Genomic DNA, 18498 nt, shown 5'->3' with positions numbered 1-18498 from the left:
TAGAAAAGGCCCCTTTACATAGTATGTGCCATGTGGCAAAGTATATACAAGAAGGGACATTCTTGGGGAAAATGCCAGGGGCATAGAAAAGGCCCCTTTACATAGTATGTGCCATGTGGGAAAGTATATAAAAGAAGGGACATTCTTGGGGAAAATTCCAGGGGCATAGAAAAGGCCCCTTTATATAAGGATATGTTCCATGTGGCAAAGAATAGAAAAGAAGGGACATTCAAAAAAAAAATCTCATGTGCATGCTGGACTACCCTTGTGTTCTTAGGAGGAACCAAGTAATGCTCTAGAAAAGTTCATATAAAGGGGTGCCAATTTGATTCATACAGCTACATGAAGAAGTAAATGTATTTTCAATGCAGTTACATTTTCTTGGTTTCAAAGGGACCTCTTTAGACTGGGAGCCCAGGGGGGTCAGCCTATCTGGAAAGTTAACTATTTTTCATGTATTTAGCAATGGTCCATGTGCATGTCCATGTAAGGAAATGGACGTCTGCCGGGCACATTCTGGTGGATGTGGTCAGAAGGGCCATAAGAAAGGAACCCCAAAATTGAGCTACATCAGCTCTGCGAGTTAACCTGATGAAACCAACTGGAAAATGTTCGGCGTAGTCCCGGGTATCATGAATGACCACTGCCAGACATTTTCAGTGGTGGGGTGTGCCTGCCAGACTTGCATAACCGGTACTCCAAAATTGAGCAAGATCACCTCTTGAGTTAACCCGTGAAACCTACTGGAAAATGTTCGGCGTAGTCCCAGATATCATGAATGGCCACTGCCAGACATTTTCAGTGGTGGGTTGTGCCCGCCAGATGCCCCCAAATGCCCCCACCTCCAAAATATAGCTAGATCAGCTTGTGAGTTAACCTGATGAGAATAAAATACTATGGAATAACAGCAACATAACTTTTGAAAATCAGATGTTTTTTTTTTCAAGTCATGGGAAAAGCAGGGATTTGTGAGGTGTAACACGTCATTTGTCGTGGGTATTGTAAAGACGCTGACGTTATCTATTATCCCACACACAGGCCGTTGCTAAGTTTGGCTCAAGGCGAATCCCATCTGGAGCGTCACGTTCGTCACCCTCAACTGAATAGGCGAATTCAGTCTCGAGAGCCTTGGTCTTACTGTAGCTTATACAGTGTCCTGTTCTGTTCAGAATCTGCATGGCTAGTTTTGATCCTGTGAGGGATGCAAGCCCGAGACCCATGGCCGTGTGTTTTCATGGTTATACGGTACCATGAGTGCCGTTGTAAATGGCATCCGATGCCATTGCAGTTACTTTTCGGTCGACTGTAACCTTGTGTGCACCACTGAAAGTTTGTCATGCCACCAAGAAGACATATGAAGAACAGGTCCAGCTGTGCTGGTATCTCTGTGGTGCATTCCTTCAAATTTTAGACTGTTGCAGGATTTGGGGTCTTGGTCTTCGGGATCTGCATAATCAGAGATCCAAGATGGAGAGCGGCCCATCTTAACTTGTTATCCTGTTCATACCGTTTAGAATCCTCATAAAGGCGAGCCTTGGCATCCTCTTCTGGAAGAGCAGAACTATAGATGAAGTTGCCTTTCTGAGGGTCTGCCAGTTTTATTGCGATTTTTTTCTTTGAAATGGTCTTTTACCTTCCTGGTAAGATTTTGAGCTGTGTAGGCCTGGACGTCTGCCCCATCTCCTCCGACACTGGTGTACTCCTCTTTGTACATGCTAAGTAAATCACTAACTAACACAGATCGTTGCTTTCCTAGCACCTCATTCTGGATATATGAAAGCAGAGATGCAAATGCTGTCTTGTGGTAGGACTGAGACGAGTTCCCTTCATTGGGCCTATCTTGATCATCAGTCTCCCTCAGGAACTGGACACGGCATGATTTGTGGTATTCTGCTTCCTTTGCGGTCAGGTCAACTCCACTCCGAATGAGACTCTTGATACGTTCGTTTTTCGAAGACTTTACCCGATGGCAAAGTTACTCACAACCAGCAACTGTCGCTATCTTCAGTCTGGGCTCACTCATCCTTTCCATTTTTCTTCTCATGGCTTTTTTTTTTTTTTTAATCCAAAAAAATGTTTTTGCCACAGAAAATACAAGTCCTTTTCAACAGGCCCTGCTGATCCGACTTGGGAAGGACACTGCAGCATCTTGTTTGGCTGGAAGCCTTTTTGGCGGTGGGTTCATCATCAGGTGGCAGGGGTTCTTTCGGACGCTTCACTGCTGTGTAATGCTTGACAAGAAGGGTGATAGCTGACAGTCGATTTGTGATCACTGCTTACCAAAATCTGTTGTGTGACCTCAAAGTATTTGTCAGATTTCAAATTTTTACACAAGGCAGCAGCATTCTTTAATGTTGTCCATGTCCTGTCACTCAACTTTCTCAGCTTGCCGTCCTCTTCTGTGCAATTGTGACAGATATAGCAGAATGAAACACCGTCAGCGTCATTGTTCTGGAATGAAAATAGGGTCCGTTAATGTGGAGTAAAAATTAAATGGTCCAGGGACCATATGATCACATGTGGGTTTAAGTGTCAGCTAGAGAAATTCAACTACGTGCAGTCGAGAAATATGCCTCTGCCTGCAAGACAACCGCATATGTTTGAATGGATATTCTGTGCAAATAAATTGACCTGTAACCTTTGATCTAATAACCCCAAATATAATCATTTTGCCTCTTCTTCCAAGTGCATACATGTAAAAACTTTGACGAAAATCCGTCCAACGGTTCTTATTACATCGCGATAACGAGACTCGGACAGACGGACAACCCGAAAACATAACTTTGTGGCGGAGGCATAATGACGTTTGACATTTGGTTATGGGAATTCCGAATTTCACCTCTGTCCTTGAAGTTAGAAAATTATGCTAACTCAGTAGACATTTTGAGAGGAGATTTCTCTGGTGGCTTGGTGAGTGGTATCTTCTCAGTGCTTTAGAATGTGCAAATTAAGTTTCATTGCACTTACCTCTTGATTGACAATAGTGGATGAACGATTTGATCCTTGGGCTGACTCTCCCAAACATTGCTCTTCTGAAGTCACACATGTTTCTTCTGGATCCATCCTCCTGGGTGATTCTTCCGAACCTTGCTCTTCTGAAGTCATCCTCCTGGCTGACGTCGATAATCCAAAGCTGCAAGAATAGAATAATGCATTGTATTAAAAAAAATCCCCAGAGTCACACTTTTGCTAACACCCATTATAAAAAGAAATGACTACAGTAATATTAAATATTAATTGAGAGCAATCAAAATTGACATTTTTCGTGGTATGGGCCTTTTCTTACCTTGAGGGAAATTGTTCAGTCACATGTACAAGAATTATCATAATGGTCCAGTCAGACACGAAAAATAAATGCCTTCATTTCCTTCAATCAAGAAAAGAGTATAAATTCACATTGTTTAGCTTAAAGATTAATGACCGTACACCTAAGCATTTAGGCTCCACTTGTAGTATATTGTGTGAGTAACCTTGGCTGCATAAGGTTCATTGACATGTCTATATCAGTGGATAAGGTAGGCATAATTAATGGACAAGTGGCCCTCCATATGATGGATTGACAGCATCAGCAGGAGGGTGAGGGTTAGGTGAATTCTATGCATTTTGTGATTAGGCCTCGGTGCTATTCTGGTAACATGCACATACCTGATGGATTCAAAGGGATGTTTATGTACACTCACAAGCTGATCTAGCTAAATTTTGGGGGTGGGGGCATTCGGGGGCATCTGGTGGGCACAACCCACCACTGAAAATGTCTGACAGTGGCCATTCATGATACCCGGGAGTACGCCGAACATTTTCCAGTAGGTTTCACTGGGTTAACTCACAGAGCTGATGTAGCTCAATTTTGGGGTCCCTTTCTAATGGCCCTTCTGACCACACCCACCAGAATGTGCCCGGCAGACGTCCATTTCCTTACATGTACATGCACATGGACCATTGCTATATACATGAAAAGTGGTTAACTTTCCAGCTAGGCTGACCCCCCTAGGCTCCCGGTCTACTTCACGGACCTTCATTTTTCTGGAAAAAATGAAAATGCCGAACATATTAGTTTTCTATTCTATTGCAGAAGTAGGTGTACATATGCAATTCATCCATCATCTCAAATTATCATCATTATTCATCATGTACATATATCATGCTTGTCCAATATGTCTGCAATGTCAACACTTGCAAGTTTATGTAATGTGCCATTATGGTCCAAAAGGGACTGGTGCAATAGGCTGCACTGCACATGTGTACAATTCATTCATCTAATTCAATTGTTGCCTATAATTTGTACACACATCACACTTGTCCGCTTGTCTCAAAGAATACATCACACCCAACATGTCTGCAATTGGTTGGTACATAGTACACACTACTTTATTTTTATTATTTTTTAACAAATCAGATTTCACACATTATCTTATTTGTTTTCCTTTTCAAGGTACACAGAAAACTTTACGTACTGATGGGTTTTAACCTATATATGTAGGGTGTCCATTTATATGAACTTTTCTACAGCATTACTTGGTTCCTCCTAAGAATACAAGGGTAGTCCAGCATGCACATGAGATTTTTTTTTTAAAGCCTCTTCTTTTCTATACTTTGCCACATACCATATATAAAGGGGCCTTTTTGATTTTTCCCAAGAATATTAATAGTGCCTGAGAATTCTTCCACACAAGCTTGCTTTCCTTCGTGTACAGATTTATGTGTACACACTTCTCCTCCAACCCCCCAAAGGGGTGGTCCAAACCCCCAGAATCCTCCCCCCTCTTAAATCCGCCGATGTGGCAATCACTTGCCTACTCTTCACAAAGGACGCCGTGGAATCTTTAACGTCCACCATCTAATGCCAGCAGACGGGACGTCCAGTTTAACATCCATCCGAGGAACAGACACACACACTGGTGCCTCGCCCTGCCTGTGAAACACCAGGATGACAGTTTATAGCTGTGCCGAGATTCAAGCCCAGGCTAGATAGCTGAGGCAAGTGTGCATAGGTTTCCAGTAGGTTTCAGCCATCCTGCCAACCCCAAATTTTACGTATAATTTTAAAGTTTGTGGAATTATTTGAGGAATTTCTGCTTGTTCTGTCAATCCATATGAATTTGTTTATTTATTTATTTATTTCTGTCATTCTGTTCCTCTTGCACTCAAGACCCCTTGAGAGAAAGTTGCTTTGGCGATTCATTGAGCCGTGTTCTCCTCGACTCGTTCCTTGGATATGACGATGTCCTTATGGCGAGTGTCAAAGCCCTGGCTGAAGGGCAGGAGAGCAAGGGTGAGAGGAAATGACATTCAGTGTATCTTTTGATTGCAAATGTAAGTAAAACGTCATTTGTCATCTGGAGTGAATGCATTGATCTTGAGAAAATGACAGGGCGGTAAATCTCACTAGACGAGATGTGGCCCGTTTAAAAATAAATATTTTTGCATCAATAAGTTTATCACTTCTAAACTTTTGAGTACTGTACTTATTCCTTTCGAGTTCAAGGTGTTTTGAATATATCTTTTGAAACTGCATCTATTGTGGACTCTCGTATTGACCAAAACACCTGTGTTTGATCAGGTTATCTCAGGAATGTAGTGACTGGTGAACATTACCGCTTTGTCTCAACCTGGATGTCTCGGTTCTCCTATATTGCAGCAGCTGGTATCATGTTGGTGTTTGTAAGTTTCTTTCCACTCATCTTCAAACATATAGCACCTTGGCACCAAACAACCACCTTGTACTTATCACTGTGGCTGCAAATGTTTCCGGGTTAAAGAAATCTTGTTCCCACAGACGCTGTCTGTTTCCATGCTGCTGAGGTATTCTCACCACCAGATCTTTGTTTTTATTGGTGAGTTTTTCATCTTCTACTGACTGGTTTAACCCTTTTTTGTTTCCCTTGTTCTTTTCCTTTATTGGCCCATCCCTCTTGAGCAGCGTTTCTGTGTGTGTTTGTATGTCTGTGTGTCTGGCCGGGCCATAACTTTTTTTACTATTTCAGCTTTTGTCAACAAGTTGTTGACAATATTTTATTCAAGTTGAGAATATTGGAGAAGACTAATTAATAATTGGGTCAAAATGTCAAAGGACGATGTCACAGTGAGTAGAAATAGGCCTTATTGGCTCGGCCACTGCTGCGCTGCTTGAGATAGCAAAAATTTTCAATAACTTCCGTGTTAATTTATTTACTATTTGAGCTTCAGTGTGTGTATCCAGGCCATACTATATGTACCATTTAAGCTTTTGTCATAAAATTGTCAACAAACCTCTATTATGAGAATATGGAGAGCACTAATGAATAAAATATACGTTTTTTTGTTTTTTTTAGCAATTGTTTTCGTCAAGTTTAGTTTGAGTACCAAACTGGTCAGGACAGGTTTTGCATCTGAGATCCTTTCTTCTTTTTTTGTCAACGGCCCCTCCAGTTGACCTGCTGCAAATGCTGGAGATGAACCTCACCCTTGCCTTCCCAGCAGCTCCTTTGCTCACTGTTATCCTGGCTCTTGTTGGTAAGGGTTGTCATCTGCTCAATTTTTTTAGTTTTATCCCCATTTTCCACAACTTTCTTTTCTGTCATCCACAGGGCCATTTCTCTTCTTCCTTGCTCTTCTGCCACGCCTAGACTTCTTGCTCCACTGTGTCCCCACCGCAGTCCTTGCATCTCATCATGTACCCAATTATTTCCTGAATCCATTTCACCCCGTATTTTACCTGTTCCTCGTTCTGGCATCCCATCAACCACCTCTCTAACCCGATTTCTTTAATTTAATTCCTTCTCGACATCTCTCCTGATTTGTATACGAGGAGCATACAAAATGTTTTTGGAATGAGATGTGCAGAATAGTCAAACATCAAAAAAAATTCACGTTGCAATCCATAAGTAAACATAATTTGTCATGAAATGTTTTTCTTGCCAAGTTACATATACTCTCGATTATAAAATAAAAAATAACCACCTTTAGAGGCCATTTTTCCCCGCAAAGCGGGGGTTGGCCTTTTTCGGGAACCGTGGTTGTTGTTGTTTTTTCGGTCCCCTTTTTGAAGCAATGTTTTACGGCCGGATGCCCTTCCTGACGCCAACCCTTTTTGCCGCCTTTAACGACAAACAGGGAATTACCAGTGAACTGGTACTCAATTAGCCGACCTCGGAAGGATGACAGGCTGAGTCAACCCCCCTAGCGTTAATTCAGCGATCGACCGGGATTCGAACCCAGGATCCTAGAATCCTAAGCCGGCACCCTAGCCGCTAGCCCAACACCAGGGTTTAGCCCAACACCAGGGTTTTGTAATATCTCGATTGTAATATCAAAAACGTTGCCACCTCTTGGACTACTGTGACCATCTTGTGCCAAGAACATTTTGAATGCCCCACTTGTGCTCATAAATTGACCATTTCTGTTTTGTTCTTATCATTTTATAAACCATACTCATTGAAGTCCTTGATCTGCTTTGTATTTTAAAAATCTAGAAGCATAGGCTCATGGAGTTGCTAAACAACAGAGCAACACTTTTACAGATTGACAGAAGACAGAGGTGGAACAGGCAGACAAAAACGGATGGACATCGCTAACGAGTCGTTCAGTGGCAGGATTGGAATATGGAGAGGAAGATGGAGGAAGAGAATGGAGGAGAAGAAGAAGTGTCCCATGACAGTTTAAACCAAGTTCTATTAGTGGGTGAACAATTCATTGCTTTGTGAATTTTGCTTTGCGTTAAGAAGAGCTAATGGGGTGGGGGGAGGGGGGGGGTCAGGTCAGTGGGAGTATCGGTGATCAGGTGTGGGTATGGGAAAAGCACGAGGTGATGATGCAAGCACTCTCGAAAGATTGGAGGGAAGAGCACACAGGCAACAGAGTTGGTTCCACACACACGAGAGAATAGTGAGATGAAGGAATGGAGGTGAGCATCCAGCTTGGACTTGGGAAGGGACACCAGATATGGTTTCCTGAAAGAATACTTTTGACCTGAAAAACTTGTGTGGGCAGAGGGAATAAAAGGTGGGTGGAATGAGGCCAGAAGTGGTGTGTTAGAACACCGTCTCCACCAACTCCTGTCGAGTGAAGCAGATGCTGAGACTTTGTCTCCTGCCAGAAGATAGCAATTCCTGGTAATTTATGGCTCCAGGAGAGCAAGATGGGGAGCAGTTGCACCAGGCAAAAGTGGAGGGGGTGGGGAGAGGGGTGCTCCATGGTGCTTTGGATGAAGACCTTGTACATTGGGACGACCTCTGCATGACTCAGAATGGACTTAGCTCTGCAGAGAATTCCAATGTGCTGCCAGGCCAGCTTTAGCGGCCAGATTGGAGATATGATCTGCCCAAGACAATGAGACCTGAAGCTCCAGAGATCCTTATGGAGTGGTAGATTTACAGGAAAAAGATGGACATTCCTTAATATACAGATAAGCATGCACACATGAGGAATGAAAGAAGAAATTAAAGCTTGAAGTTGTGTTTTGGGGGTAGAGAAAGGTTTAAAAAATAATAATTAGTAGGGGATGAGAGATAGTAATTAGTGAGAGGAAGGTGGCTTAAATGGAGATGGGGATGAAAGAACCGCACTATGGAGAACGTAACACAATTATATAAATATGTAAGGGAATAATGGTGCAATATGATAGCAACGGACACTTACAATGATTAAATGAATAGTTTGGCGGGAGAAGGAAGAGGTTAACAAGCGTTACACCTAGGTCCCCTGTCGGTCAAGTGATGAGTTGACAAAGAGGAAGACGCAAGGCGGCCATCTTGGATTTTGATGTGGCGACCCAATTTTCAATAGCGTTCTTCCTTATGTGGAGATACACCCACACACCAGATTAGAAGTTAGTAGTTCGTTTATTTTTCAAGATATTTCGCTCACAAGGTTCAGATATATATATATATATATATATATATATATATATATATATGGTGGTGGCCATCTTGGATTTTGACGTGGCGACCCAATTTTCAATAGCGTTCTTCCTTATGCCAAGATACACCCACATTCCAGATTAGAAGTTGGTACTTCGCTTATTGTCCCCGTCGCACCGCGGAGCGAAAGGGGGACTTTGGTTTTCCCGTCCGTCCGTCCGTCCGTGCGTGCGTACGTACGTGCGTGCGTAAGCGAAGGACCGAATTCTAATTTGGTGTGTGGGTGCAACCCACGTCAAAATCCAAGATGGCCGCCACCATGTATGTCTGAACCTTGTGAGCTGAATATCTTGAAAAATAAGCGAAGTACCAACTTCTAATCTGGTGTGTGGGTGTATCTCGGCATAAGGAAGAACGCTATTGAAAATTGGGTCACCACGTCAAAATCCAAGATGGCCGCCGCCATGTATGTCTGAACCTTGTGAGCGGAATATCTTGAAAAATAAACGAACTACGAACTTCTAATCTGGCGTGTGGGTGTATCTACGCATAAGGAAGAACGCTACTGAAAATTGGGTCGCCACTTCAAAATCCAAGATGGCCACCGCCATGTATGTCTGAACCTTGTGAGCGGAATATCTTGAAAAATAAGCGAAGTACCAACTTCTAATCTGGTGTGTGGGTGTATCTGGGCATAAGGAAGAACACTATTGAAAATTGGGTCGCCACGTCAAAATCCAAGATGGCCACCACCATATACGGTTACGTGAAAAAGTAAGTACACCCCATGTAAAGTTTTGACTTTTTCAACCTATTTCAACATACAGCTATTTGATCTTCATTTCAACAATATTCACAGATAAAGGTGATATAATATAACAAATATCATGAAACATTTACATGTTGTAGTCCATTGTATAATTTAAATAAACATAAATGCAAATTTCGCCTGTGGAAAAAGTAAGTACACCCCATTAATTTAAAAAAAAATCTTTTTAACATATGTGGACATATCAACATTTGATCTTCATTTAAACAGTATCTATAGGTAAAGGTCTAGGCTGGTGTTGGGCTAGAGTGCCAGCTTAGGATCCTAGGATCCTGGGTTCGAATCCCGGTCGATCGCTGAATTAACGCCAGGGGGGCCTGTCATCCTTCCGAGGTCGGCAAATTGAGTACTAGTTCACTGGTAATTCCATGTTTGTCGTAAAAGGCGACAAAAAGGGTTGGCGGCAGGAAGGGCATCCGGCCGTAAAACATTGCTTCGAAAAGGGGACCAACAAAAACAACAACAACCACGGTGCCCGAAAAAGGCCAACCCCCGCTTTGTGGGGAAAAATGGCCTCTAAAGGTGTTTTTTTTTTTTTTTTTAAATAGGTAAAGGTGATCTAATTGAACAAAAAACAATGACAAATTGACTTTGCAATAATTTATTCAACAAAAAATTGTTGCACAGCATGCACAATTGCATGCACAGCTCGTTTCAAATCCCCCCACAACATCTCGATGGGATTTAGATCCAGGCTTTGACTTGGCCATTCCAGAACCCTCCATTTCTTTCTTTTCAGCCATTCCTTGGTGGATTTACTGGTATGTTTAGGGTCATTGTCATGTTGCAAGGTCCACCTTCGGTTGAGCTTCAACTTTCTGACAGATGGACTCTCATTATCCTCAAGCACCCTCTGGTACAATGAAGAATTCATAGTGGATTCTATGATGGTGAGCTGCCCAGGCCCTGATGCAGCAAAGCTGCCCCAAACCATAATATTTCCACCACCATGCTTTACAGTTGGTATCAGGTTCTTGTGGTCAAATGCTGTCTTTGGTTTTCACCAAACATGTCTTCTGGTACTGTGGCCAAATAGCTCTACCTTTGACTCATCTGTCCAGAGCACATTGTTCCAGAAGTGCTGGTCTTTGCCGAGGTGTTCATTGGCAAACTTTAGTCTTGCCCTGATGTTCTTTCTGGACAACAAAGGTTTCCTCCTGGCACACCTCCCATGTAGATCAAATTTGTGCAGCCTCTTTCTAATGGTAGACTCGTGCACTTTGACATCAACAGTGGCAAGAGCTACCTGTAGGTCGCGTGATGACATTCTGGGGTTCTTCGAGACTTCTTTCAGAATCTTGCGGTCTGCTCTCGGGCTGAACTTGCTGGGGCGGCCTGGCCTGAACAAGTTGGCAGTTGTTTGGAAACTTCTCCACTTGTAGATGATCTTCCGGACAGTCGAATGATTGATTTCAAATTGTTTGGAGATCTTTTTAACTCCCTTCCCAGACTCAAAGGCATCTATAACCTTTCTGAAGGCTTCAGAGAGCTCTTTTGGTCTTGGCACGGTGACGCCGCACACTTCAACAACAAAGAGCAAACCAAACTAAATGTCTGAGGTTTAAATAAGACAAGTTCCTCCAAGATCCTCTCTAACGATGTTCTAATCATTTGCACTTGAGCTGGTGCACCTGATCCTAATTTTTGGTATTTGAAGTAGTGATAAATGTAGGGGTGTACTTACTTTTTCCACATGCAAAATTTGCATTTATGTTTATTTAAATTATACAATCGACTACAAAATGTAAATGTTTCATGATATTTGTTATATTATATCACCTTTATCTATCAATATTGTTGAAATGAAGATCAAATAGCTTAATGTTGAAATATGTGGAAAAAGTCAAAACTTTACATGGGGTGTACTTACTTTTTCACATGGCTGTATATGTCTGAACTTTGTGAGCGAACTATCTTGAAAAATAAACGAACTACTAACTTCTAATCTGGTGTGTGGGTGTATCTACGCATAAGGAAGAACGCTATTGAAAATTGGGTCGCCACGTCAAAATCCAAGATGGCCGCCATCATATATATGTCTGAACATTGTGAGCGAAATATCTTGAAATATAAACGAACTACTAACTTATTATCTGGTGTGTGGGTGTATCTACGCATAAGGAAGAACGCTATTGAAAATTGGGTCGCCACGTCAAAATCCAAGATGGCCGCCATCATATATATGTCTGAACATTGTGAGCGAAATATCTTGAAATATAAACGAACTACTAACTTATTATCTGGTGTGTGGGTGTATCTACGCATAAGGAAGAACGCTATTGAAAATTGGGTCGCCACGTCAAAATCCAAGATTTTGACGCCTTGTGTCTTCCACTTTGTCAACTCACATCACTTCACCGACGGGGGACCTCGTCATAACGCTTGTTTTTCAAGATATTCCGCTCACAAGGTTCAGACATATATGCTGGCGGACATCTTGGATTTTGACGTGGGTTGCACCCACACACCAAATTAGAATTCGGTCATTCGCTTACGCACGCACGCACGGGCGGAGGGGAAAACCATAGTTCCCCTTTCGCTCCGCGGTGCGACGGGGGACAAAAAGCAGATGTGATGGAAAAGTGTTGGGCACAAATGAGAATCGTAAATCAGGAAAAGTGGCAGGTGGGGCTTTAATAAAAATGTATTTATTTAGTAGAGGGTGTAGGTTGAGATGCAAGTGAGCAGGGAGTGGATAACGAGGTGGAGATGGTGATAACTAGAACATGTGAAACATGAACAATTAACACAACTGATTACAGTGTGCAAAAACTAAGGGACTTCAATAAGATTACAACAATGAATACAAAGGACATTTACAATTGCTTTTTCTTTTATAACCCTTAGTTTACGAGTGTTGACGGATGGTAGAGAGCAGGATTGTCGGCTGGAAGCAAGAACTGTTGTTAGTCGAGCATGTAAGGGTGAATGAGTAACCAAAGCAAGCAACAGAAGCAGATGTACAAGGATGTACAGGACATTCAAGGATTGCAATGAATACAAAAACAACATTTAACAATGTAAAAACGAAGTTACATTAGGTGGACTGAAAATAATCTGACTGGTAGCATTTAGATTTGCAGGTAGGAAAGCAGGCCTTGTCTCTGCAGGAATAACTGGAAAGCATAATGTTTTGACATCCTCAAGCTTCATAATTCTGAATAATATTCTGTTCTTGCATTGCAGGTATGGAAGCGATTATGTCTGAGTTTTTCGGAGACTCTACCACAGCCTTCTATATTATTCTTGTCGTCTGGCTTGCTGACCAGTTTCACTCGGTTTGTCTGCACACGGGAATCGGTCGACGCCACTGGCTCAGGTTTGGATATATCTTGAGCTGTGCTGGGCATCCTCAGTTTTTATCTCCCTCAAGGGCACTCTTCTCTTGAGCAGCATAACTCTCTGTTGGTGTGTTTCGACCTAGATTTCATTCTTGCAAACAATATGGGACTTTTTAAATGACGTATGAATGTTAATGCGGCCTTTTTGCGCATGCGTTGTGTATGCGTTTTAAGTGACTCGCTTCTGCTAGCGCGGGCACTTTTAACCTGCCGTTGCTCGCATGAACGACGTCTTTAATTCAAATAGTCTTTTTAACACAACATTTTACATTTAAACGAAAATGTCAATAAAAAAAAAATGGCTAACCATAGTTGTTCTTCCTGGATGTAAATCGGACTCATGAAAATGTAGGAAATAAGAGAAGTATCCATGGATGAGAGGTGTCTACTTCATATCATTTCGTCATAATACAAGTGAGCGGCCACAGTGGATATGACACACACACACAGAAACACACACAGACACACACATAGACACACACACAGACACACACACACACACACGCATGCAGACACATACAGACACACACACATACAGACACACACACATACAGACACACACACATACAGACACACACACATACACACACATACAGACACACACACATACAGACACACACACATACAGACACACATACAGACAGACACACACACAGACAGACACACACACAGACAGACACACACACATACAGACACACACACATACAGACACACACAGACATACACACACACACACACACACCTCCTTTTAGCAATAGATGCAAAAACTTATATAATTTCTCTTGTGGTCCCAGAACCAAACATAAGAAATAATTATAACAGCCCTCACAGTTCCCACTCCCACTCTCGTCTCCCCTCTTTCGTTATCGTGTTCTATGAACTCTAGTTTATACAGCTTTTGTTGTTATTCTAGTTTATGCTGTTGGGGCTTTTGTGCTGCACCTGTCAGTTGCTGAAGCATTTCTTATTCAATGTAAAGCAATTCGTAACACAGGTGCATTTGCTGTATAAGTCTAGTTGGACATAGAGTATATTTGTTTGTGTGAATCCTGGGCAATTCGCCTCACTCGTTGGGACTTCACAAAGGAGCCCCCTTGAGTTTGCTTCACAATAAAGTCACACGGGGTTCACCCCGAGTATTAATTATTTTGCCTTATAATCCGTGCTGAGTAGTTCATGTTATACATTTCGAGCAAATCGCCTGCGATTTAGCAAAAGCCATTGAGGTCTCATTCGCATTTCCCATCGTAATCATAATCATGTGATGTTTGCACCCCCAAGTCAGACTAAGTCAAATGTTTTCGTGGAGTTGTGCTCTTTTCAACCATCATACTAAAAGAAGGCAATTGTATGTATGTATGTGTGTATGTATGTATGTCTGATCATTATAGTATTGAGGCTTGGTCGATCTCCATCAAATTTTGCATATGTGCTCGGGGTACCCAGGGTCAGATCATAGGCACAAGTTACCGCTACCCCTTCCCAGTGAGGGTGGGGAGATTACTTGCAATTTTCAACTATATATGTGGCATCATGCAAGTGGTTTAACCACTGATCCCTGCCTGAGGGAGGGAGTATTGGTATTGACGCCATATTTCGCTCCTCGAGGGAGTGGTTATTACCCTTGATAAAAAAATAAGCAAATTTGGTGCATTTTAATGTCTGATTTTGAACACTGGATTTTAAAACTCAGGAAATGACATCGATACTTTTGAGATTTACCCGGAAAATGGCCGGAATTGGTTCCAGTGCATGGTCTTTTCCGCTGACCAATGCCATGAAATTATACGAACCTGCGACTAATTGCTTGAGATTTGTACGAATGAAACGACTTAGTGTAAAATTAGCTTTTGGGATTGTTGCACCTGGCGATCACGAATAAGTGTCTTGGTAAAAATAAGACTGGGCTTGTAAGTTACCTTTTTCTTTCCCTCCTCCCCTCATTTATAATATATTTCTTTCTTGTCTCCTCCACTTGCTCCCTTCACAATAGGTTTTTCTTTCTTTACCACTTCGCCTTCTACGCCTACCATTACAGATTCAACGGCCAAAACTCAGGTCTTGCACTGCTTTGCTCCTGGCTTTTCATACAGGTAAGGAAAGAGTATGTATATGAAATGATATGGTGATAGATGTATGGTATCCCAAGGTTTGAGTATAAATTGTTATAGCCTATGGTGGGCAAATGTGGTTTTACGTGTATTCCACATAATTGTGAATCAAGGTAGCACATCTGATATGAGAACTAGATTTGCTGGAGCTGCAAAAGGGGTACTTGAGAAGGTTCAGGTAAGTGTGGTTCAGGTTTAGAAGCAAATGTCAAAACAAACTTTCCACCAAAGGATGCTAAAAGGTGTAGCAGACCTAACAGTTGACTTGCTGGCCAATGTATTTAATATTAATAGCTCATTCATGTCCTGGGCAATTACCGGTACATTTGAAGGTATAAAATGGGAGTCGCAATGCCTCATGAAAGGCTTATGGGTAGAATTTGTTTGACAATTATTGACCGGGTTGTTTGACTTTGCCAATAGGAAAATATTGTTGTGGTAATCCCAGTCGTCTGGTCCGAATCCGACAAGTTGTCTCAACAGGACCGTTTTGGGGTTTTCTCTGCTGGACCTCGAGCCGAAATGCCGTAATACCGTATTGATGGGAAATCGGCCCAAATCGGCCCAGCGTTACGCTGATTTTTGGTGTCGCACGTGGTGATTCTAATTAGGCCGAGCGGGCCTGACTTGTGACACGGTCTGGGTGTGCAGTGTTGAGAACCGTAGCGAATTCATCCCTTCCCAGGTGTTTCCTTAATCACCAAAGTAGAACTACCACAGCCAGAATTCACCCCAAGACCAAGTATAGCAAGTATACCAATTTGACCTTACTAAACTGTCATTCAAATACCAGCTGTAGTTTGTCATGCATGACATGCCCTAGATATTGGTCAGTACTTTAAAGGGTATGTTTGTGGAAAATGCCAAAAAATTTCCAACGTACATTACTGTTCCAGTGAAACTTGTTTTCCATGCCATTTGTTTATTTTTCATAATTCGTTTTTCTTTGCTCTTGTTCTGCCTTTTGATAAATATTTTTTGATCTTGACTGAAATATTTTTAGAGCTCATAATAGTGGAATGTACAAATTGCCGATGCGTATGCTTAGATGTCAGTTTAAAATAAACTTTGCGGAAACTTGAGATTTCAAGATTTTTGACATGTAGGTCAAGTAGCGGACAGTCTTTGATGTTGTATCATAAAACTCAACCATCCATCATATTTCAGTTAAAATAGTGAAAATGAAAGAAAAACTTTGAGGCCTTTTCCCTATCTATTTGTCACAAATTTTGTCAATTTCTTCCTGTTTTTTTTAAAATCAGCATTCCATGGTCTACTTCTTCCATCATTATGAACTTCCTGCTGCTCTTCAGCAAGCCAGACTGCAACAGCTGTTGCAGCCACTGCTGCAACTAGTTCCACAGCAAGTGCATTTGCAAGCAGAGCAGCCGAGGCAACAACCATCACCAGTGGAAATGCAACCCCAACAACTGGAAGAGCAACAACCAAGGGAAGAGCAACAGCCAAGGGAAGAGCAACAATTATTCGAGCCATTACCACAACCAAATATACAGCACCCCACACAAACTCAGCCACAACCACAATTTCCACTGCAGTTATTGGAACCAAGCCCACATTCACCGTCAAGCAGGCAGCAGCTGTCAGAAGGACAACTGCCAGAGGTGCTGAGGCCCATCAACCCAGAGCTTCTCGAGGAAGATGGGACCAGCACACAACAACCACAAACAACTGATTGCGAGGGGGCAAGGTGATGAACAATGGAGGATCCAATGACTAGTACTTTGAAAATGCCGCAGAGGATGACTGGAATAGTGAAAGTACCAGGTTCATAGTTGTGTCTGTGAAGCCAGGCAGTCACAGGAGCCACGAGTGCTGATGAACATAACTGAAACGTGTATCGAAAGGAAAGATTCTACACAACAGATGTCCAGTACGGTGAAGGAAAGCCCCACAAAGCAGCAGCTTTTTATTTACCAGGTGTTGTGACATGGTTACCTATACATATATAAAGCGTGCATTAAGTAATGAATTGGAAGCAACTTTGTCGGTTTTCAGACGCCCATAAATTGATGCCCAACAGCCAATGACGCCCATAATTGGGACTAATGCCAAGTGCCGGTCCAAAATGTCTTTTATTTGTTGCAGCTTCACAGTTATTGATAAACGAACCAAGTTCAAACTAGACATCTGAATAAGTAAATGCCAGATTGAGAAGGGATGCCACACACCCAGAATAGACCATACATCAACAGCAGAAGATAGACCACTCGTAGCGAGCACAATCCATGGCATGCGATGTAGGTTGTTTGCTTGTCACGGTATTCCAGTGGTGGTTCTTTGCTCCTGTTTTTTGCTGCCTGCTCATTGCTTGGTTGTCACATAAAGTGATTTTCTTTGCAATTTGGTGTGCTGTTGTCACCTGGTTCAATTTGACCATAAATTTGCGTCATTTTCTCTGTTGGTGGAATGTAGTTTGGATGAAGGTTAAGTTGCTGAAACAGGCGACAAATTAAACTCCTGTATTATGAACTATGTATACTGTTGTATACTTTGTTTTAAAGCTGAGATTGCTAGGTTCAGTCTAACTCCTTTGAATGTGTTCTGTGACTGGCGCATTCCCATTTTGAATTGTATTCTGCACAGCATGGAATCCTGCTGGTTTACTTAAGCTACAGGAAACCTCATGGTGGGAGAGATGTGTAAAGTTAAGTGTGAGTAAATAAAGCCTCAACATTGCAATTACTTGTCATGATTATCAATTTACAACCACCAGTCTTGTCATACATTTGTTGTCGTCGTCGCCGTCACCTCAGTCACTCGTCAAGCGAAAAGACAGGTGGAACTCAATGGAGGAGGTATAATGTTTAATCTTAAGGACATGAGAGTATTGATGTGCAGTTTTTTGTTTTTGTATACAAGACCGAGGCTTGTGTAAGAGCTAACATTAAACACAAAAAACAAACGGACACATAAAACATAATAAATGGAGTGGAAGACAAGAGGGGGAGAGAGAGGGAAGCACACAAGCACAACAGTAGAGAACAAGGACATCGAGAGGTCTGTGGGAGGGAGAGGGCTGGTAGGTGTGGGGGAGGGGGAGGTGGAGGGGGTTCATGGTATTAAACAAATTAACACTACTCGGAATTTCAGGAATGAAGTCGGAGATTGTAAGAGGTGGATTTGGGCTGAATTAACGGGGGGTAGAAAAGATCAAGGTTTTGGATGGGGGAAGATAAGAGATGGTGGTGAACAGCTGTTTTAAAGACCTGTAGGGAGGAGTGTGATTGAAGAGAGTGAGGGAGTTTGTTCCAGAGGCGGGAGAAAAGAGGAATGAAAGGGTGAAGGTGAGCAGAGAGTCTTGATTTTGGCGGTTTCACCAGAAGAAGGTTGCTGGCAGATCTTGTGTGTCCTGCAGGAAT

The 18498-nt window shown here is 42.2% G+C and overlaps 1 protein-coding gene across 1 annotated transcript in view; it reads left to right on the top strand.

The window, feature by feature from the left end:
* The window catches only part of LOC137425314 (membralin), a 42253-nt gene extending 24435 nt beyond the window's left edge, over positions 1 to 17818 (top strand). Inside the window, exons 6-12 of the mRNA XM_068113613.2 lie at positions 5150 to 5272; positions 5561 to 5661; positions 5777 to 5834; positions 6409 to 6492; positions 12853 to 12985; positions 15001 to 15100; positions 16381 to 17818. Coding sequence (XP_067969714.2) covers positions 5150 to 5272; positions 5561 to 5661; positions 5777 to 5834; positions 6409 to 6492; positions 12853 to 12985; positions 15001 to 15100; positions 16381 to 16830 — 1049 coding nt within the window. The 3' untranslated portion in view covers positions 16831 to 17818. The remainder of the gene's footprint in view (positions 1 to 5149; positions 5273 to 5560; positions 5662 to 5776; positions 5835 to 6408; positions 6493 to 12852; positions 12986 to 15000; positions 15101 to 16380) is intronic.
* The last annotated feature ends 680 nt before the right edge of the window (positions 17819 to 18498 follow it).

This window comes from Myxine glutinosa, chromosome 4, assembly GCF_964187855.1.
Source record: "Myxine glutinosa chromosome 4, kmMyxGlut1.1, whole genome shotgun sequence".
Classification (NCBI taxonomy): Eukaryota; Metazoa; Chordata; class Myxini; order Myxiniformes; family Myxinidae; genus Myxine; species Myxine glutinosa.
Note: the sequence above shows the minus strand (reverse complement) of the source record. Positions and strands in the feature narration are given on the sequence as shown.